The sequence below is a fragment of the Haliotis asinina genome, chromosome 12, assembly GCF_037392515.1.
Source record: "Haliotis asinina isolate JCU_RB_2024 chromosome 12, JCU_Hal_asi_v2, whole genome shotgun sequence".
Classification (NCBI taxonomy): domain Eukaryota; kingdom Metazoa; phylum Mollusca; class Gastropoda; order Lepetellida; family Haliotidae; genus Haliotis; species Haliotis asinina.
Genome location: NC_090291.1, coordinates 33,257,187 through 33,280,338, shown reverse-complemented (window position 1 = coordinate 33,280,338; position 23,152 = coordinate 33,257,187). Strand labels below are relative to the sequence as shown.

At 36.5% G+C, this 23,152-nt stretch overlaps 1 protein-coding gene across 1 annotated transcript in view; it reads left to right on the top strand.

Annotated features, from left to right (window-relative positions):
- LOC137258540 (sal-like protein 1) overlaps positions 1–23,152 on the top strand; it is a 45,869-nt gene that overhangs the window by 4,909 nt on the left and 17,808 nt on the right. Inside the window, exon 2 of the mRNA XM_067796249.1 lies at positions 10,597–11,616. Coding sequence (XP_067652350.1) covers positions 10,597–11,616 — 1,020 coding nt within the window. The remainder of the gene's footprint in view (positions 1–10,596; positions 11,617–23,152) is intronic.

Here is a 23,152-nt window from a genome sequence, read left to right as displayed (position 1 = left end):
TGAATCATTTATTTCATTTTACATAATCCTAAATATTAAAACAATTTTAAGTTTTTTAAATTTACAAAATCAAATCGTAACTCTGATTGTTTTTTATTTTTTCATTGCTGTCAGATTTGTTTTTGTTGCCATAAGCTAATGATGGTTGGTTGAAGTCTTTATTTTTAGACTTTAATGAGATAGCACATTTGTTTTTAAGTCGAGAATTAAATTGTTTCCCTCTACATGCTTTAAGTGATTGCACTGACTTCCTTTAACAGATAGTAAAGGCTTGAAACACCATAAAAAGGTCACTAGTTGACCCTTAATAAGGAAACCAAGAAAGCTGTTTTCTCTACAGAAACTCAACACTGCTTTTAGTGAAACAGTTATATCAATAGATCAGACTGGTTTCAAGTAAAATCAAAGAAATCTGAATCAAGGTGAAAACTAAATGTTCAAATATATAACAATTACCATCATAAAATACGTTTAGATTTTTATCATCCTTTGCAATGATGAGAAATTAAAATCTGTAATAGTTTCTGTGTCTATTTCGTATAATAATCAGCTATATAATGCTGAGAAATATTATGTTTTTGATACCATTTCTCATAGCATTCTGCGACAATACTAGGTTAATGGCCAACTTAAAATGAAAAACATATCTTTGGGAATACTTTATAGTTTAATCAAATGACAATATCATTAGTTTTGCTTTTATTGTCTATGTTATGATGTGACATATGAGAGCTGGTGTCATGATGGTTTCTGCACAATGCAATAAGATATCTGAAGAATGTAATAAAGACATTTCTTCAGAGGTTAACCTATATGATAAATATTCATTATTCTGAAGACTAAGAAATGCTTATTTATTTGAAACTATCACTGTTACTGTTCGTTCATCTAACACATAATGCTCTAAACATTTAAGGTATGACAGTAATGCCTGGTCAGTTGTGTTTAATGGACTTAAACTGTCATATTAGATCGAGATCCCTTATGAGAATACAAGAAGATTGTCCATTGAATAGAGTATCACCTGAGATAAAGCAAGGGATATTGCTTCTCTGTTTACCTGTTGCTTTTCCGAGAGAGGTTAACGAGAGATTGTGTACAGGTATCGGGTTCAAATCACCTGTAGTTCTCCCCTACCCATCTACCATGGCAGGTATGAGGTCACCTGGCTTTGATTACCTTAATTAGTGAGATAAGCACCTGGATTGGATACTTTGTTTAACCTTGTTAGGCTGTTGTGTTGGCATCAGGTGATCAGCTGATTGAATGATTGATTACCTGGACTTACCTGTCAGGTGAGATGGCCAAACACCACTCCAGGTATGCAAAGAGGGGTGTCACTCACCTGGCTGTTCGGGCGTGACGAGGAATCACTCAGGTGTGTCGGGGGATCCCCCACCCACAGGTAATGACCACATGTGGAACACACCTGGGACAATTATAGAAATACCTGTCAGTTGGAGACAGGTAATGATTGGGAAATAGACACCGTAGATGTAGCAAGGATTAAGGAAATTGGTATGTACTTCTTTTTTTTGCAACAAGTGATGTTAATTTTGAAGATTTGAATTTTGAAATGACTTTTTTGTTCTTTTTTCCCATGTAGTTATATGAGTTAAGTATTTATCAAAGACATTAAAAAATGACATTTTTTAAAGCTCCTGGTATTTGATGTTTAAAATGAATTAAATATGACACTAATTTTCCTGGTGATTCTGTTTAATATGTAAAGAACCGTCTGCTACAGGAGCCTCTTGGAAATGAGGAAAAAAATTCACACATTTTCTCGTACATATTGATTAGTATTCCAAAGTTGATCTTAAAAAAGCTATTTTTTGAAATAGAGACTGTTCATTTCTGGTGAATCTCAAAGGCCGAGTTTTCTTTCATGATATGTTGTTGGGAATAGTTTATAAGGTGCACTGATCCGCACTACAAAAGATGTAAGGTTTGTAATCAATATCTCATCGGGGCAATGTAACGACAAAGTACGCCAGATTCCTTAGTTGCCGAGTCTCTAGCAGCCGCTGCTGTGATCGTGTCCAAGTGAAAGTTGAGATTGGAGAAGGCTTCTTTTCCAGAAGTGACTCCTTTCGTGGACAGAGTCGATGTTAACTCGTGGACAACCTGATATCACCTCCAGTTACTCCATTGAAATCTCTCTTTTCACTCTCAACATGCAAATAATTTGTAACAGCCTACACTATCGGCATACTTCAGGCCTTACAATCCATATTTCCTGGCTCGGCTTGTTCACCACTTGTACAACCATATCAGCACTTCCACCATTAAATCAAAATTGTTATTTCGGGCAAAGGGTTTATTGGGATTTAAAGTTATTAGCCTTTCTGGGTGGCATGTGTTGATTTAGTTGAATATTTTGCCACTTAAATATTAGTCTCGTTACTGTTATATTAAATAGATTGTAGTTGTTTCATGACAGATTGGGGGTAAATGGTTTTGTACCCGACAGTAATGGGGGGTATAATGTATGAAATTAATAATGGTAGACCACCTGTGGAGATTTCAGTTTTATTATATTGAACTTTTGATATATCATGTCTGATCCCTCCGATATAGGTACCGATATGTATTTAATGTATGTCTTTCTTCTGACTTCTGAGAAAATCAGCTCCACTTAAAACAGAACACTCAAGTGACCATTTCACTATGACCTCTTTCAAAGTATTCTGATTTATGTATTTGTTAGAAGGGGACAAAATATTTATATTTATGAAATGAACTTTTCATTTTAATAAAAATCACAGAGTATCTCGGTTATCATAGTATTTTAATTTCTTTTTTAAAATGACTGTTTTCTGTAAGATATGTTTAACTTAAGTCTCTTTCACAGTTGTTTTGAAGACTCTTTGTCTGTTACATTTTTTTAAATCATTCAAAGAATATCAGTCTGATGTAGCATTTGTAGTGTGGAGAGCACACCTCAATCTTAATAAGCACGCATAAGTAAATAGGTAAAAGATGATTACAATATTTCCACACAATAGGAATTGGCAAATAAATATTTGACCAATGTGACTAATGGTATGTATTTGAACAGGGGCACATGTTCGGAGGATTAACTGAAGTCCGTAATGCTCGACACAGCATTCCAGCACACCAACAATGTCTATGTATATTCATGCAACCCAGTGTCAAATATTTGTTTTTCATACACAACAATGGGGGAAACTTAATTGTTTGTCAAATTATAACTGAGTACAATAGACAGGCATATATTACTCAATTTGTCGTGTTTTCCGACCACTAGTGAATGGCCGAGAGTCTACAGGGGAGAATTAGCGATGCAGAAACATGCAGAGACTTTGCCCCAGTCTTGAAGGGCTGTACTATTACCTGCCACCATTGTTCAAAAAGAAAGCCTTTCAAAAGAAAGGTCATTGATTGCTGAATATGAAGCATCTTATTATTCTCTCATTTGAATAGGCTGTCGTGATATAGGGTTGGCATTTCACTTAATTTTGTTAAGGACGATATATTAGTAGATGGTCATGTCCCAAGGGGGAATATGGATAAGGTTATGTAAGATTTACCAAACTAGAAGATGCAATGAGAACAACCAAGCAGTATTTAAGCCACTGTAATGTCCTGCCATTATTTAGGCATAAAACCTCCATTTCATATTTGTTCAGAATTTCTATGGTTTTATGGTCAAATGGCAGTCTCCCCATTGATAGGGTTTAAGAAATCCATTTCCTTGACCCTCTCAACAATAGGTACCCCATCAGCTCTCCAGGTAAATATGTACCTGTGCAGTAAGCAACAATGAGACTTATATAATTCCTAGGACCATTGTCAGCTCTTTCAGTAACAAAGGGGGTGGGATTTCTTGCTACAGTGTAATTTAATAAGTATATCTAACCAAGCATCAAGTTTCAATAAGATTTGCCTAGCCTGGGGGCGTGTGAATGTCCAGTGTGAATGCCCAGACTGACCGCTCCAAGGAGTGTTACAGAGACTTTGGATGGGCCTGATTGTTGGGGGGTCATTCACATCAGAGATTTTCAATAGAGAGGAGCAAAAGATTCAGATGAACCTATGATAGTACCTGATATATAATTACAGATTAAGGAAAACTAAAATATGTTTTGATGGTGGCCTTGGTGTAATGCTTTGAAATAGATTGGAATGTTGTTTTCAAGAATATTCGGGTAGGGACATTGGAAATTGTTGTCATTGTTGCTTTTAATGCTGCTGAAATATTTGATACTTGTTTGTGCTATTGTCATGTTAGTGGGTGGCATTATATATTTATTTGTGGTTGTCTCCCCCTTGTCCAATGTCTGTTTAACATGGCTGTTTTCAACTGGGTGTCAATGTGGGTGTTGATTGTTCCATTTCTTATGCAGATTTTAGCGTAAAACACATGCTTGTTATTTCTGAAATGTTAAGCGTTTTTTTGTTTTTCATTAGGCTGCTGGATTCAATGTGAAACCAGGTGTATTTTCTACTGAGAGTTGCTAGTGACAAGTGCAACATTCAAATATAGGCCAGTATTGATTCCAGTTAATCGTTTTAGAAGCAGTCCAACAAAACCAACACCATCAAGGTTTGAATTAGGAATTTAATGAGAAATTATACCCAGACTGTTCAATTTACCTTCTTCAGCAACACTGTTGATAGGGGGATTCCTAAAGGGAAAAAGATGGCCAATTGAGGCGATTCTAGCTATTTCCTGAGTTGTTAAAATGGGAAGGATATTTGGGATGTGAGTGAAGCCGAGTGTGTGGTCTGGCGGCCCATCTGATCAAACACGCACAATTTCAATTTGAGAAGCTGCCTAGAAATTTGATAGATTGTATACACTAAATATAAATATTGTTTTCTGTCTTGCTTTCTTGCCAATTGAAAAAAACATCTTTTCTTGCTCTCATCTCTGTCTTGAAAGAAATTAGGTGCAGCAAGCGAGGAAAATTGCTTTAGTTAAAGTAATTTAAACAACAGGCAGAAGGAGTAGGGACGAATTATCAAACATATTTAGCCCTGTTGGAGTGTAATTTGAAGAACAAAAATCCTGCTCGAACATAGGTCTAGAATATATTTGACTTGTTATCAGCTGTTGTAGTATTTTAAAATGTCAGGAAAGGCCGTGAATTGTGGCTTATTTCACCGATGAAATATCACACCTTGCCTAATATATCTTGCCAAGTCTTTGCCAATTTCACTCGGATGCAAAATATTTATCAAAAGCACAATACCCCCTGGTCTGAAGGCTGGCAAATTGCGTTGAGTGGGAGGTAAAATGTTGGGGATACCCTTCCCATGTGAAGTCTCCCCCTCCTCCGGTGTCTCCCCCTTATGTAGTTGATGGGGAACAGCCTTGGTGTTGGGCCTATCTGAGGGTTATCAGTTGAATAGCAGGGGTTTGGGAATCCAGCAGTGACATTTCTCCAACTGAATTTTCAATTTTCTCGTGATGAAAGAGAAAAGAATTTATGATTTCACAAATGATTCTGTTTTTCCTCTCTGGTAACAGAACACTGGATCAGAGCCAGGTATGATTGTTTCTGAGGCAGAAGACTACCACTGTTTCGGGGCAGAACATTGCTGCATCTGTGTATGATCTGCGATTGGCATATTCTTTGTATTCTCAGTTGTACAATCAGGATAACTCATTTGCTTTGTCAAAAAATATGCTTAGAGAAAATTGCAAATTTCACAATGTCTCGTTCCTTTTTTGAAATGACAGACACTAAATCTACATTAAGAAATATTTAAGAATCTTTAAAAAATATTCGTCTCCAGATATGAGCTCATTTCCTCAAGGATATTTATAGTTACGAGTGTTTGAAACAATATGTGAAGAACGTGCTGTCTGTTAGTGATGGAATAAGACTTAAGAAGATATGCATGCATCTTCAAAGAAATGGGATAGAAATTGTTTCAACCAGAGTGAAGATGTCCAGTTATTTGTGTATCTAAACATCCCATCAATCTCAATGCCTGTTCCACACTAGAGCTCAGCCGCAGTAAACACAGTTAATGGTGTATGTAAATTTCTTCTGTAAAGGAAATCAGTGAGTTCTCTTGTTGTGGAGGTGAGAAAAAGATGCTCGGCTTCTCCCCAAAGGTTATCGTTAGAACATCAGAAACAAATTTCTTGAAGACAAGTTGGCCGATATGTCAACTGTACATTCCTGGCTGAGTTGCTGCTTCTGTTGAAGAGGCATGGTGCTAAGCGGCCCACTTACAATGTGATGTGCAATGTTAGACCAGTGCCTGTCACTGCAACATGTGCAGCTGGCTAGCCTTTGACCTCATGGCTAACCAGCCAAATCCTGCCGGCAAAATGGGAGACACTTCTGGTCAAGGGTTACAACCAAACACTCAATTTGCCCATCTCGTTTCTAAGACCTGATACGCTATGAAGATAGCTGAAAGTTTTGTGGGAAAACTCCAAGACCCGCTTTTTTCTTTAATGAGATTTTGAGCCCTTAATTATTTATCTGATGCAGATGTTTTAGGATGGTAAGAAATATTGCTTTAGACATTATGCCTACAACCTCATGCAATGAACTCTCATAACATGTTAAATGTGCTGGAACATTTTTGAAATGCCAGGCGTTATGGAATTTTTCAGGTGTTTTTCAATTTTATGGGAAGGATAAGCTTAATAGACATTTGACCCCAAGATCATTGCTAGATGAAAATTGTTCAGGACTGTCGCAGATGACTGTGTTATCCCAGAGTATTTGGAGTGGAACATGGGATAACAATAAGTGTTAATCTAATGCTAAATAGCGTTGACCTCTTGCCTCAGACTTGTTTCGCCAAGTGTGCTCTTTTGTGGCGAGGTCTGAAAAGAGTTATCAGTCTTGGGTCTCGAGCTCACAGCACGCATTACTAGCAGACAATGCGCGTGAAAAGAAAGTTCCCCGACATGCTGTTTGCCGTCAAAATGCAAACAGTACAGCATAAATTGGCACTCGCCGATATGTTGACATAACAGACTATTGTGTCATTTCGACACAAGCTGGTATTGAAGATACCTCCACGATAGCACAACAAAGAAGATAGAAAGTATATGTTTCATACCCCTATTGATGCCACTACAGCCTTCTATGACACTTGGAGGTAGTTCGTGTCCATTGCAAGCCTGCAGACATGCCTTGGCATTTAGTTAAAGGATAACTAGATATGATTTTCATATCATAATTGATTAAAAGGGAATCAGATTTTCTAATACAAACACTTGCTTTGTGTGTTCGTGCTCTAGGTCATATCAATTGAGGGTTATAGAAAAGATGGAAGTGTTCAGTTTAATCTGCAGTGTAAATATACCAGGTTTAGGGGGAGAATGGGCCTGTGTAAAAATGGGGGAGAAAGGAGTGCTAGAAAACAGGGAAGTGGGGGGATTACATTTTTCGAGGATGAATAACTCCCTTTGGTGACCCAAAATTATTGATTGCAGAATATTAAAAAGAAATCCAATATGGTGTGTTTAGATTTGAAATTATTTTTGGTTTTTGTGACAGTTGGTTGCTTAATTGAATACAAATAATTTTTTTCATGTTTATGTTTGAACTGATAAACATTTGCATATTACAGTAGGGACATTTATTTTCTTTTAGTTAGATTTGACATTGACAAATGTAAGAAACAAAAATCGATACCCATCTTGTTGGTCATGCATACATTGACTTCCATTGTTTGAAAAAGTAACAAAAGAATGACTGGATATTTGGGGGGGGTTCAGGTGCCTGGAGGTGCTTTAGGAGTGGACGTTTAGGGGCATGTTGAGCCCCTTTTAGAGCAGCACTTCTAGTTCTGGTTTTGTGGATCAACTTACAGCATGGATGATTCCGTGCACATGGCCACGGAGAAACATTTGAAACTGTGTGACACATCAACGTGTGTGTCACTGCCGTCTACCCACACAATACCCCATCGCAGATTCATATTTCACGGGACGTCTCATAGTCGAGAGGAATTTTGTTGATTCAGTGGAGCATTAATATAAGTAGATGTGAGAGTTGAGACGAGTTATTCATAAATGTAAATAGATATCATACTCCAAGGAGGGGAAGAATAGGCGTCTCTCCAACTTGACACTGTTAAGTCGTAAGGCTGCAATCGAGACCGTATTATTGCACATGGTCGACGCTCGTAGTGCGAAACTAACCGTGCTTCATGTGTGTCCAAACTGATTTGAATATTATGAAACTGGTATAAAGTTTCACTTGATGACAAGAAATGGTGAAAACGCTCATGTTATGATCAGATGTCACTACTTCCTTCGCGTAATATTTCTGTTAATTCTTTACCCATGATGCTGTACTCAGTGTCGTCACCATGAAAAACATGCTACAACAATAGCCCTATTTTCCATGCTACAAAAAAGATGTCATTTTTCTGCACTCAGCTAGGACTATTTGCAGTGAGATCGTTCATGATCGACAGATGTGCCAAATTAACGCGACCCATCCTCCTCCACCTTAGGGCATTCTCTAAACACTCTTCTATCTCTCATGAAAAGGCTTCTCCAACAAAATCACAGGTTAATTTAATCAAACAGCATCTTAAGGTGACAATTACTGCAGAAAACAAACTCAATTAATGGATTTAAATAAAGAATGCAACCTTCGGGAAGCTAATCTGAAAAGGAACTTTCGCAAGAAACTAATTTCAAATTAATAAAATTGAAACGGTTTTAAAAGATTACCCCCAGTATTATGTTGACAGTTTTGATGAAATACTCTGTAATTATGATATGGATGAGAAATATTCCAAAGATTTTTTTGAGGTCCTTGTGGATATGACTAAAATGGCGAAACAAAAAGTGTGCTTCTTTGTAATCAATCATACTAAGACAAGCTGATTTTTAAAAGAAGGACTGTGAATTTGAGTTGTTTAGGAGAGTACAAAAACAGTTTGTGAAAATGAAGGTTTCTAAATTTGAATTTTGAATTTCAAATTTCAAACCAACCAGAAACATGCAAATCATTCAATAAACTTTGAAATATATTTTAATAGTTTATTGTTTCTTAATTCATTTATAAGGAACACCTATGGATGATGTAAATGCTGTAAAACCCTGCTGTTTATTTGTTGGTTTGCAGGGATGCGATCTGTTTTCATTTCATTGAAGGCACCACCATGATCAATAGTTGATTTGCCTGTCTCTGTGTAACTTTCACAGAAGCAGGGTTATTGTGTCCACCTCGTCATTTGCCACCGATGGCAACGTCAGCTTCATTAACAGACACAGGATTTAATTATGAATGTCTCATGAACTCAGCACTTCTGTTTTGTGATCTTTTCACTAGGTACCTGAATAATTAATTTAGTCTAAAATGGCTTAAGTGAATAAACAGGGAACCCTAAACAAGGAGACTTTTCAGGTCTGTGACCATGAGAGACCGTTTGACTTCTTTTCTAGCTATGTCAAACACAAGTATTATTGATTGTAAACATATGATAATTACTGTTATTGTATTGGTAGTTACGGTCATGGGATAGTTATTCGTCATAAGGATAAAATTCATATTGCATGTATTCGTATTATGTCCATTTACTTGTCTGTTTTGCCCTTAATGTACACTTGGTAGCACAGGTCTTTCCAATTAACGTCAAGTCTGACATGTTTTTTGCGCAATATGGCCGCTTTTGTATCTGCCAGTACAGAGTATTTATTTTGCCGATTCATCCATTTTTACAACAGAATATTTTGTGGAACAAACACACTTTTGTTGCCATGACGACTAATGACGCTGGTTCCATGCATCTGTTGTGTTATGACAATAAAAATCCGGTCTATGTGTTTCAAGCTATAGGGTCTTCATTTACACTAGGAGATATTGAATTAATGTGTAATACGCTCCCGAGAGATTAGGCAATCAAACTATCCCTATGGGAACACAATGCTATGTCATACATACAAATTTAATAAGATCGACGATAAAGAACATCGATTAATATAACATATATTGGAATTATGCAGGCACCAAAAGGTTTCCTTCATCCGGCCATCGGAGTTTGATCAAATAAAGTAAATATATGATGTATGCTGACAATTAATGTGTCATTTGCTTTTACAATTTGGTAGATTTATAAAAGCTATGTGACGAGGTCTGAGCTCGGAAGGATTGTTAGCAAAAATAACTTGCTTTTAAAGAACATTGTCAGCTAATGGATGCTTAACAATTAGGTTCCATATTTTTGTTATTTGATAATTCAAATGTCAGTAGCAATTACACGTGAACTTGAAACAAGTTGGATTCCCATCTGAACCTAATATGAGGTTATTTCAATCACGGATGTCACAAATGTGTTTGGTTGTAGCTCACATGAACAAACAGAGGTGTTGGAGTACAGGTTGTATCTTTCCTTATTTGGTATGTTAAGAATTTTCAGGTGTTTTGTGGTATATTTAGTTGGTGTTTTTTGATAACCAAGAAAAGTTTCAACAGTTCACACTAATACAAAAGTAGTGATATTTCTAATGACTTCAGTCTGGGATTTCAATGATGAATTCATGGCTGAATGATGTTTATATTTGAATATAAAATTAAGTGTTACTTGGTTTTAATAATTGTTATTTTCGCATTGTGTCTAAAAGTTCTTCTGCTGTTTCAGGTTCCACTCCTACGGATATGCCAGCACCCAATGCTAAAGATGCCCATGTATGTGGCGAATGTAGGGCTGAATTTCTCGATCTTGAAGGTTTCATTGCTCACAAGCAGACGTGTACAAAAAAGAGAATTGTAGTCATGATTGATGCGGAAAACAGACCAGGCGATAATGAAATTCGGCCTAAATCCCCATCAATAGAATATGATGATGATGATGACATAAGGTCACAACCAGAGGACCTTGAGGGTGGCTCAGATGAAAATGATGTCAATGACCTTGACTCTGTAGACATGTCAGAAGAGGGCTATGGTATGGGTTTGGGTGTGAACGGGGAAAAGGACCTCGATGAGAATGACAATTTTGAAGACGAAGAGAAGAAGGACACTAACAATGACAGTGAAATGATTTCCCAATCAAAGTATGAGCTAATGTCACAACTACCTCATTTATTTCCATTCTTGCCCAATACAAATGTGACTCTTGAACCTATGTCTGAGACGAAAGCGGCTGTTGCTCAGTTTGCGGAGAACAATTTAATGCCACAAGACTTGGCAATGATGAGTGCAACATTATATAGTCTGCAACAGCAACAACTTGTGCAACTGCAGCTCATACAACAGCTGCAGCAGCAGCTCATAACTGGGCAACTTCAACAAAATCAACAGGTTGTTCCACCAACAACCTCTGCTGAAACAACCTTGACCCCTTCCGATCCTCCCAGTTCAGAGACCCAAGAGTCATCTGCTCCTGATTCGGAAGATAAGAAAGAAGAGGAATCACCATCATCAGAGGAACCGAAAAAGGCAGTTTCATCATCATCGAGTAGTTCTACTTTTACGACTCCTGCTTTATCAACCCCGCTCCCATCTTCTGGGCTCTCCGCACTTTCTGGACTGTCCGGACTCTCTGGACTCTCTGCTTTTAGCCAGCTTCAGAAAGAGGCTGCTGTTTCCACTTCACCAATGATGCCGCCGATGCCCAGCATGAACATATCAACACCTGAAGTTCGACACAGGGGGACGAGTAAGTACTTTTTGAATATTTCTACATATATAAATCATTGTTTTGGTTCTTTCTTTGTAACGATAGAATTAATAGTTAACAGGCTAACTATATTTTTGTTCTGTTTTTCATTTGGTTGGGTTCTTTTTTATTGTTTCAAATGCTAACTTTCTCCAAACCAACGCTAAAATGCAAGACTGCACATTGTGATGTTTTAAGCATATTTGTGAAAGTTTGGTGTCCAAAATAGAGAAATTGTAGTGTCCCAATTCCATGACTAAACAGATTTGTTTTATTGGTGAGACTTTTGTGGAAAGACTCCTTTCAACAGGAAAGTCACATCCTTTGAACCAAATGGAGGCGTGAACGTGCTTGTGTTATAGGTTGGGAGTATCTCAAACATGGTCGACAGAGTTTTAGCTTCTGGGATTCCTTCGTGTACAAAAGTCACATTCATTTGTCATAGATTTGTTTGTCTTATGTATTAAGATGCTTCTCTAAGTAAGTAATGTTTATTCATAACAAATAGCTGGTCTGCACACACAAGGCCCTGAGACACATCCCATGGATGTTGTGAGTTTGCCTAGTGTTTATGAATGGACTTCATAATACGGAGTGGCCTGTTTGGCCAGAAAAAACTTAATCCAGTTGAAATCAGCTGATTGTGCTTTTGTTGTTTGTTCCTCATTGGCTGGTCAGAAGACGTTAAAGAGAGAAAGGGTTAAAACGTGATCATCCCTCTGTACGATGTTTCTGCACTTTGTTGGCAAATAACTTCCATTGTCTTTGTAGGCAGCTGAAAAAAATGTCACAAATTCATGTGTATTGTAGATTACCTTGATAAACAGATTGTCATTTCTCAAAGGACCAACAGTGTACTTTCTATTCGGGAATTTACCAAATCTCCGACAAATTTTCAATTCTTGATTTTAAAAGTAACAACTGAATAGGATAATTTACATTGTATTTGACCCCAGATTTTGACATGTTCTAATTCTGTCCATGCACATACTTAGAAAGGACTTTAAATTATGTATTATATTCTGATTCTGTCCTTGCACTTATTTAGAAGGGACTTTAAATTATGTATTTAGGAGAGTATCTTATTACTCATGTCAAACAAAATATTTTTCAAGTTCTGCTTCATAATGAAATATTGTACATTAATGTACATGAGGCGAGAGGTGTTTTTTATCAATACATCCCAGGCAGTAAAACAGCCATAAATATTTAATAGTATCAAAATTCTCTCAGAATGAAGTATACTTGCCTCTCACAAAAGTCCAGTGATAGCAAAGGCTCGATGAAAGAACGTAACCTGACCCCAGCCACATAATAGACAAAACAAGCATATGATACTGAAGGGTATATTTCATGGTCTGGATTATCAAAACATGCTCATATACACTAAGCACACACTCTCTGAATTATAATAACCACGGGAGTGTCAGTTTTGAACAATAGGATCCACAGATAAGGAGATGGATGATACGTCGTCCTGGTGAACAAATATATTTCATATTTATATGGATTGCTGAGAGAATTAAGGTGTGGGTAAGGAACAGGTGCAGTGTGCTATGATTCATACGACACAGACCATAGGAAATGTTTTCTCATATACAAACATATCTTCATGACTCAGTAGAGAAATTATTTGGCTGGGATAGGAAGCTACTCAATTACCTACGTGATAACAAATTTGCCGTGTTTGTGCCCCGTTGGTTGTGAAACGCAATATTTTAACTAAATACTGAACCTGGATCCTGGCTTTGTTTACCGAGGGTGGGGGAAATGGATGGCAAGAGATGCTTGGATACATTCTACAGTTGATGATGTGTCAGAAGTCCATCATTTCCGCTGAATATATGTAATTATCAAACACTGCTTGTTTTTTCATTGTAATCCAAAGCATCTACTATGACGCAGATCACGAAGAACTGGATAGGCTTAAAAGGACATGTGTCATTTATTCTGGACTTTTTTTGATCTGCGTTTGATTTCTTATATATTTGTAGGAGTGTGAGGTAGCATTTATCTTGTGAATCTGTCTAAAATATTTGACATGATTTATTCCAATATGTTTAAAGAATATAAGATATTGAAGAAATGTTCTTAAAGGTCTTGGATAATCGAGATGAAATGGATCAGGTTTTGAATGATTGGCACTTGAATATTGCTAATGTAATAATTTGAATTAATCAGTTTTTAAATCACTTGCTTCAAAATCTATGGTACTTTTAGTTCAAAGGTGTTGACATTTCCAGTAACAGATAAATAGGATCACTCTGATCTTAGTTTGAAACATGAAAATTTGTCAAATCATATTTAAGTTAACAAGATGTTGAGAATGTTGAAAATGGCTTTTTTTACCTTTTTAAGCAAGAGAGTTCTGTCAATTTCCCCTGAGATGCCTTTCAACTCTGTTATTTTTCTTCAAATACTAAGATTAAAACCTCTGTGAAATAGTCAAAGGGCCATGAGGGTTCCCAAGAGACGTCAGTTTTTGAAATATGAATATCATCTCTCTTAAATTTTATATTTAAAGAAAAAGACTGGTTTTTGAAGTGACATATAAAGTAATATGTTGATTGCTTGTGTCAGTGGTGAACTTCTGCCATAGCCCGACATAGTCAAGCTAGCTTTATACTTTGTAAACAAATGCCAGCTCCCTTTGATGTTAGGGGATGTTAACATAGACGAGAAATGTGCATGTATACGTCTTTTTGGGGAATTTCAACACAAGCCTTCAGCCTGCGACTTCTTATAATTATACATATGTCTTGCTTACTTTGAAGTACATGGATCAAAGCTTGTATCAAAGTTAAAATAATGAGCAGGGAATATGATAAAATATTATTTTATACCCCAGACCTGAGTTTCCGAGAATGCACATTGCTCGGCCTGGCACCAGCTCCAAGCTATAACACACACGCTGAAACTTTTTTTGGCCAAGTTTTGACATAAGCATCATTTTGCGAGCTTACTTGCCTATTACAAAGCATTATGCTAAGGCTTTTGATTCAGTTTACGTTTTCTTCAAAGAGGATGGGTTGTTAAGTGTTCATACAGGACCAGTGTTTGTATGTAGGAAGTGAAGGATGCTGGGTAAAGGGCGGATAATTTGGTTTTGATGACGAGCTTTGGTTTCAGGTTTGCCATAGGCTGGTCATTAAGTGTACTTTAATTGACAAGATAAATATCTCAGGCCACTTGTGGGACGACTTTCTGTGTATAACAAGTTCTCATCTATAAAAGTCTAGAATGTTCTCTTAGTAGAGAAGCAAGATTAATGAGGAAATACTAAGAATCTTGGCATGCTCTTAATTTTGTCAGGTGATTACGCTTGATAATAACATACATTCGTTTGGTATTTGTAGAAGATCAGTCACTTGGACAGTTAGTGATGTTCAAAGTTGGGATAGTTGTTGTAACAGATGAGAATAGACTCCACCTTTTTATTTGAAAAAAAAGGAAATAACAATGATATTACATGTTTAGTTGAATAAAAGTAACATGAGCATAAGTTTGAGCAACTTTGTCATATGGCATACAAATGTGGCTACTTCATGTATAGCCCAAGGATGAATCATAACTTTCACAATAGAAATAAATAGCAACCGACACGAACTAGCATACTGTTTCAATATCTCTTCCATACAAATAAATTCACAATTTGAGCGTTGTGATTTTCCAGGCTAACATTTCACACTTTCTTTGTGGTAAAGCAAACAAGCTTTAACTTGTAAGTAAAACTTCAAAGCTGCCTGATTTACGAGGAGTTCTTTAGCAACAGTATGTAAAAGTGGTTTTAGTCTGATATTAGCTAATGTAACAAATGACTTGAGCAATGAATTTTTCACACACACTCAACTTAACCCTTTTAAATAAATCACACGATACCGTTAACCCCTGACCTGTTAAATCGCCTGACTCATTTCACCCGTATCCCAGCACACAAAGTAGTTCCTGAAACTGGCAACCAGGATTAATCTGTCAGTTTTAGCGATATTCACAAATTTGACAGCCATGAAGAGAATTATTCTGATATCTTTTATAAGTCATATAAATTGTCCAACATCCTTGTGTGCGTGAATTGCACATAATATTCTCAAGATAACCTTCTTGGCCTATTGTCTCCACATTGTAAAAGAAAGTTTCCTTGGCAGTTTGGTTGAGCGGTAGAAGTCATCATCGAACATTGCAACAGAAATGAGAGGTCACAGGTCAAAGAGGAATAATTGTTCATGGGGTCAGCAGAACATTAAATCAGCTTTCAAGAATTTATTCATAATCATGGCTCCGAATACTCATTTGTGTGTCTGCAAGAGGATTGTGGGATATCAATGTCTGCCGAGACAATCACAGACATTAATGCAATATTTGATCGGTGTATACACACCCCATTTGGGCCTCTCGTAAGGTCATGTTATACACTGCACTATTGTCAGTGGCGTTTTCCTGAATACTTCTTTGAATTACGAGTTACCCTAAACTCTCAAGCAGTTAAGTCCGAGGCACACCTGTATTTTATATTGTATTGATTTATGGTATAATTTTAACATGATCTCTGATTTAATGTTAGTTTGGATCTGACTTGATTTAAGTGTTCAATGTTGTTCGAGACCACAAACAACTCAGAGCATTTGTTAGTTGTCTGGAGACGGTATGTTTGTGTAAACTGAAATGGTTATGAAGATTTATGATCAAGTTTTGAATTATGAGGCAATGTTATAACAGGTAAAATTTCATTTCATGTCCTCAATGACAAAAGAGATTTAAGAAAGAGGAATATTTGCATTTGGATAACTCTGATATTATCTGTGATGTATTTGACGTAAGATATAAGCTTAAAGGTTTATTAGCTGTGAGATGTAAAGGATAATGATAAATTGTGCTTTAGATATCCCAGATTATTTGCCTTTTAAGCCATTTTCCTTTTTACTTACAAATATCACACAACGTCTGTGTGAAACATTGGCCAGGTGTCACTCTTCAACCAAAGTGTCACACGAATTGGAAGGAATATCAAAACAGAAATAAAATCAGTTTTGTTTCATCTGTTTAGGTTTGTTTGTTCTGGATTTTTGGATAAACATTCTTGGTAGTAAGTGCAACAATTTCAAGTTTGTAACTTTGAACTCTTCTTTTGGAAATTTTAATATGTTTTACTTTAAGCTTGGAGGTTTGGGAAAATCAACAGAATTGACAGAAATTTATGTACACAGAGACAGGTCAAGGTTATTTACTTTGCTCTCTTTTCCTTACAACTTTCATATCGTTTCATCTTTCTTGTTCAAATCATGACACTAATGATGAAAAATCTGTTAAATTGATATTTGCCTTATGAGGTAAATATTCTCCTGTTTCCTGCTCCATTGTTAACAGACTGATAATAAATGTATTAATAAACTAGCAATATATGTATGCAGACAATTTTTTATCCAATGTTGATCATGCACACTGTTCATATCTATTGTAGTCAGTCAGTGTTTGGAGGAAAACATATGATTCTCATTATGGTTCAGTTTTCTTTTGCAAGATTTGGTCTTTTATTTTGAAAGGGAATAAAAATGGAAGTTGGACATTGTTATAATACAGCTGTTATCTTGACTGGTATGCCTGTGTGTATATATAACCCATTGGTGCTAAATATCGCTTGTTCTTGCCAAACTAACACTGGAGGAAGAAGAGATCCAAACCAGCTGTTAGGAAAATATGATGGCAGATTTTTTCATGTGTATTTTGAAAATTGTGTTGAAGTGAACCATATGTTTTGTGCTGATAAGTAAGGGTAGATTTCCTGGAGAAAGATTTATGGGTCTTGATATCGGACCAATAGAACCTGAAAGGGTTTTGACATCATAGTGAGTGCAAACTGTTAGTGTTTGAAAGAGATTGTACATTTTGATATAACTTTGTATCGTGTTTAAACAGGTTTTGTGATTTTATTAAATTTTATGAAATTTCAGTTTTGATGACTTATTATCTTTGAAATAGTGACAAAAATGTAGATGTCAAAGTTACAAGCAATGTTGATTGAAGATAGATGATAATTAAGCTGTTACAAGTATATCTTTAAAAAGAATTGTTGAATCATTCTTCTTTCATGTGCTCCAGGTTCATATACACATCCGAAAAAATAATTTGGAGTCAATTTTCAGAAATTTGTGAAACGGGGCAATTATTGCCTGGCATGTTGGCCTTTCCATTTACTTTTCAATTATGTTGGTAAATGAATATTTAACAAGGATTGTAATTTAAGAAAGGAGTATAGTAATGGAAGTCCAAGACATCAAAATGGCCACATGTATGATTGATGTTTGGTGTGTGTTAATTGCGGCGAGAGATTGGGAGAGGTGTTCTGATATTATTGAAGATATTGGTGGACGAAATGGAGATAGTTCCAAGGTGTTGACTGCACTCCTTCCTCCCAAGGAAACACAAGAAATCTCGTTATAATCGGTTCTCCTAGTGTCAAAATGTTCCATATGCCCCGTCTTAAGCCTGCTCTGTTTGAAGTTGTAGGGTGCATTATCACTCCAGCACCATTACCGATCGAACACATGGTCATCGCTTCGCACTCATTGGTCAGTTTGCCTAGAAGATAAATATCATAGCAATACATGTGGGGGATACTGACAGTTGCCTTTAGGCGGTTGGCAGAAGAAAAATATAATTTCTACTCGATGTCAAGTCATTGTGTTTGATCTTATGGTAGTGATAGTTCAGAGGTATACGATTTCCAAGATGTTCCTTCAGAACTAAAGGTTAAGTTTTTTAAAGGATAAAAATATAATTGGTTGTTTATTATGAAAATAAATGTTATAAGATGTAATAAAATATCAACTATTTTGGATTGATTGGTCATTGTAAGTATTTGAATATTTCCAAATTCTGCTGAACAGTATTTCGATGGTGGTTGTTATGTGAAACTTGAACATTGATTCAACACATTGAGTTGTAAATAATATAGGACATCTTTATTTAATCTGTTCCCCCACCTGTCATTTTAAAATTAACAAATGTGGCTAACATCAGCTGATGCAATGATTTCCTCAAGGTCACAGACCTATATTCTCAATCCACAAGTCAAACATTTCACAGATTGAAAACATTTTAATGAGAACATTTGTCATAGCCTATAGGTGACAAGTTTCTATTATGATATTAGTTTTGACGAAACTTGCCTACATATGGGAAGTGTTAAGACTGGCAATTGTGGATCATATGGCCCCCATCTGTGTTATGAATGTTAGCAATAATTTTCAGTCTGTCAAATTTTGCCTTGGCATTTTAAAACAAGTCTGAAAGGTCAGGGTGTGCACACAGTGTGTATCTATCTAGAAGTGGACATTGCGGGGATAATTCAAGCTTCATGTTCGAGCTTCTCGCATGATGTCAGAAACTTTATCTGAAGCTGTAAACCGGGATGGGATAGCTGTATGGTTTAAGTTAGCTGTAAGAATGTAATGATAGCGTCAAATTACAATGGATAAGAAAGATTTATTGGTAAAAATGCATCTACCTCAGGCATGAAAAATGAGTGACATTTTCAACGAGGGTATTCAAGCCTAAGTGTGGCTGCCAAACTACCATAGTAACAGGTGCATTTATTATTTGATCATGAAGTAGCAAAGAAAAATGTTCCTTCCTTCCAGGAATTTGTTTACCAAGGTGTTTTCATGTGAGGGGAAATGTGAAAAATGTCCTGCTCTAATATTTAGCATGCTGAAATCATATGGCAGAGGGCCTCTCTCCAGCAAGACAAAGCTGAGGCCAACCGGGGACACGTGTTCACCGAGTCTAGAAATAATAACTGATATAGATACTAGAAAAATGTGCCATGTTGATGTATTCTCTCATGTGCAGGTGTTAGAGGAAATTCCAAATCTGTGGGCAAACGGTTAGCCTCTCTACTATCTTCTGGACACGACCACCCAGGAGCTGGTCACCAGGCGGCCATTGTGATTTCTTGGCTGCAAATTCAGCCTCACTGATTAACAATATTTAAAACATCATTTCTGAAGTTTCAGGATATTTTTTAGAAACTGTTTTGTTTTATTTTGATAAAAGTACTAGTTTTGCTTCCATTAGTTCAGTGGCAAATAAATAGAAAGTTTGATGTTGGGATAAGTCCCAACATTTCTCAAATTGTTTGGCAAATTTATTGAAATTTAAGGACTATAATGTTTACATATTTGTATTATACTGTTTTTATTTGCTGCCAAACAATTTACTTACTGTCTTGAGTCTACAGATAGCCAATTTTCACAAGGGGAGCACAAATATTTGAGGTATTTTTTCTCTGACCAGGTGTTTCCAGTGAATCGAGGAAGGGAGATTCATTTCCCTGAATTATCTCTTTTTGACAGTTCTAAACTGGGCGTCATTTTGACAGGTATCACTTTGCCTACTTGTCTTCAACTTGTGAGAAATTGCAATGCTGATTGGCTGTTTAATCCCAATTAAGCTCAGAGGAAATGTTCATCTGTGCAACAACAGTGGACCTAAAAAGTCTTGTAAATTTCCCAAGGTTATTTTGGCTTGTAATTAATAGTAAAGGTTTGCAGTTTTTGTTCTAAATTGAAATTGTCAAAATGTCTTGTCAGGAAGACCAATTTTTTTTCCAGCATCTCTACTGTAGGCCTCCAAGAAGGGGGAGGAGAGGTTCTGTCGATATTTGCTAATTGTGGTCTTTAAACAAACTTAAGGGCAAAGTTATTTACTCATGTCAGGGGCAGTTGTTGTATTGGACGCTGCAGTTTAAGTTATATTACAAAGAAATATTTCAAAACAACCAACATGTTGGTTTGTCTGTTAGTATTTTTTGAAAATTTGTCTTTTCTTGGGCTTTGTTAAAGTTTTTTGAAGTTAATTTTCAAATTTTAGTTTTGGTTTCTTAATTAAATTTGTCTTTTCTTGTGCTTAGCCATTTTACTGATGTGTCTGTAATAGTGACTTGAACACTGACAGAAATATTGGATGTTGAAATTGTACCTTGCTTTAAATTATTTAAATCATAATCTGAGTTGGTAACTTGATGAAATTCTTGTAAGAATCAAGTCAGAGGTATCTTGTTAAGTAATAAAGTTTCTCATAAATTATTTCCTCATATGCAAACAAACATCAAAGGAAAATAAACAGGACTGTTAAATGGGTCTTAAAAGTGCGAAAAAGTTTCAGATCTCTTTAAAAAGTCAGCTAAAATAATCAGGCAAGCATGTCTACGTCTCCCCTGACAGGGATCCGACTTAAGGAAGAACACACAAATGTAACCTTTGACCTCCCACACGGAAAGTCCTGATTTTGTGTAATACTTCCTCCAATCAGAAACCTATACTTATCATATCAATCCCATGGGCCCAATTTCAGGCAGTCCATCTTCAGCACTGACCAGCTACCTCCTTTGATTGGCAATGACCATATGGAAATCAGCTGGACAGATATAATTGTGGCAGTTTACATCTGGCCTCCATGACTCAACCTGTCAGTGACCTCCAACACAAAAACAATCAGGGCTGTTCTCTTGATATATATTCCAGGCAATCACCGCTGTCTTTAATTGTTGGCAGATGTTGTGGACGTTATGATCAAAACTGCACCCCCAGGGTAATTGAAATTATCTCATATCCAGTGATTAGAGGACAAGAGCTTGTATTATTTCTCAGGGCGAGCTTGGAGGTCCCATCTTGTCTTGTCGTTATCATGGCATTCTCACATTTATTAAATATTTATAAAGTAATATTGGAAATTATGCTTTGTCAGGATTATCTTTTTGATAAAATCAGCTGTCATGATCAGATTGACAATGTTTCTTCTGAAAGTTTTTGAGCGACTTGAAAATTCTGTATGACAGAATAAAATCAATTTTTGTTTAAATAATTAAGGGGTCATGAAACCGATGAAAATGATCATGAAACCGATGAAAATGAATGTTTGAAAAAATGGTAAGCATTTGAGAGATTTGATGGTTTCGGTACGAATTGAAAGCATCCTTCTGATGTGGAAAAGATGGCTGACAGAATCCTGATTGTCGTTTGAGCCTTTTTTCGTGTGGTGATTCTGCCACTCTATTGTGATAATGGGGTGAAGCCGAATCATACATAGCTGCTACAACCTCCAACACCCTTCTGCATCAGAAGTAGGGGATTAGGGAGAATAACTTCAGATATTGGTTGACTTTTCAATGAAATCAAAGCATTTGGTTTGCGGATGCACACTCCATGAGGTGAATAGACAAGGTATGATTAAGTTATTGATGTTGGGATCATCGCTATGCAATATTGCCGCATCCTAGCTGATATTTTCATCTCATAATCAACACCTCCATTAACTGTATTGTTGGCAAGTCTGCGAGAGATCATTGTCTCGTGAAAAAGCGAGGGGTCACAGCACAGGGAATTATGGGTAAAGGGGGCTAATGATGTCATCATGTGCTCGCTGTTTTTCCGTTTTCCAATCAATTGAATTGTGTGAGGCCCCAACACCGGATTATAATGGTGGTCACTGTCCCACAGACTTCATGATTGGCAAATTGGCCTCATCTGACAATTCCGATATTGTTTGTATTGGCAATATTACCACATTTTAGTCAACAGTGATGCTCCCTTTGTCTGATCAAATTAAATAGGAAAACCAAAGTTGATAGTTTGCATATCTGCCATAGAGTCTCTCAGTTCATACAATGGTGAATAAAGTTAATATTTAAGATGAGTCAGTAACAGATGATGACAGTTAATGACATGACTGGATGAAATCTGGATAATCGAATATGAACATACCCAATATTTTTTAGAAATTTCTTTTTTTTTCAATTTTGTTTTGTTTGGAGGTTGTTTTCAGATAAGTTCAATCAGGTTTAGGTCCCTGGTTGTAATTGTAGGTGGAATTGAAAAATAAATAAGATTTTGAAGATTTGAGGTATTGAATCCCCTGGGTTGTGTCTAATCTATGATGAATGGTCCAGAATACAGATCAACTTACTACCACCATCTTTTGTTTCTTGGACTTTCATTTCCTGAAATTCGATCACATGTTTATCAGTTTTCAAACACAGCCCAATGTGATGAACAGCAGTGGGGCTTGTGTATCACAAATGAAATTAAAGAGAGGTCTGATAAATGAAGAGTTCCCACCAAGGGAGATTACCCTTATCTGTTGATGGGCTCAAGACAATTGCCGTCCCCTGCTGCCTCCAATTAGAGCTCTCATATACGATCCAGTTAATCGGGGAAATATACTAAACCTTGCCACCAAATATGTTTTGAGTCATTTCGCCACCCACAGTCATTTGCCCGTATCTTTCCTGTCGGCATGCCATACAGATCCCCCTTCCTATCATACAAATATGACAGAGTTATAGCCCTTTGCTAAACATAGGCCATATTTCAAGCTAGACATTGACATATGAAGCATTTTATTTCTGGAAATAAAACACAGATGCCATGGGAAGCACCATTTCTTTAGTCTGTGGTAATTTGGTTTTAATTCTTCGAAATTAATGTTGTTCTGACACAAGCATTTAAAGCGATGAACCCAGATTGCCAAAGTAATAGCC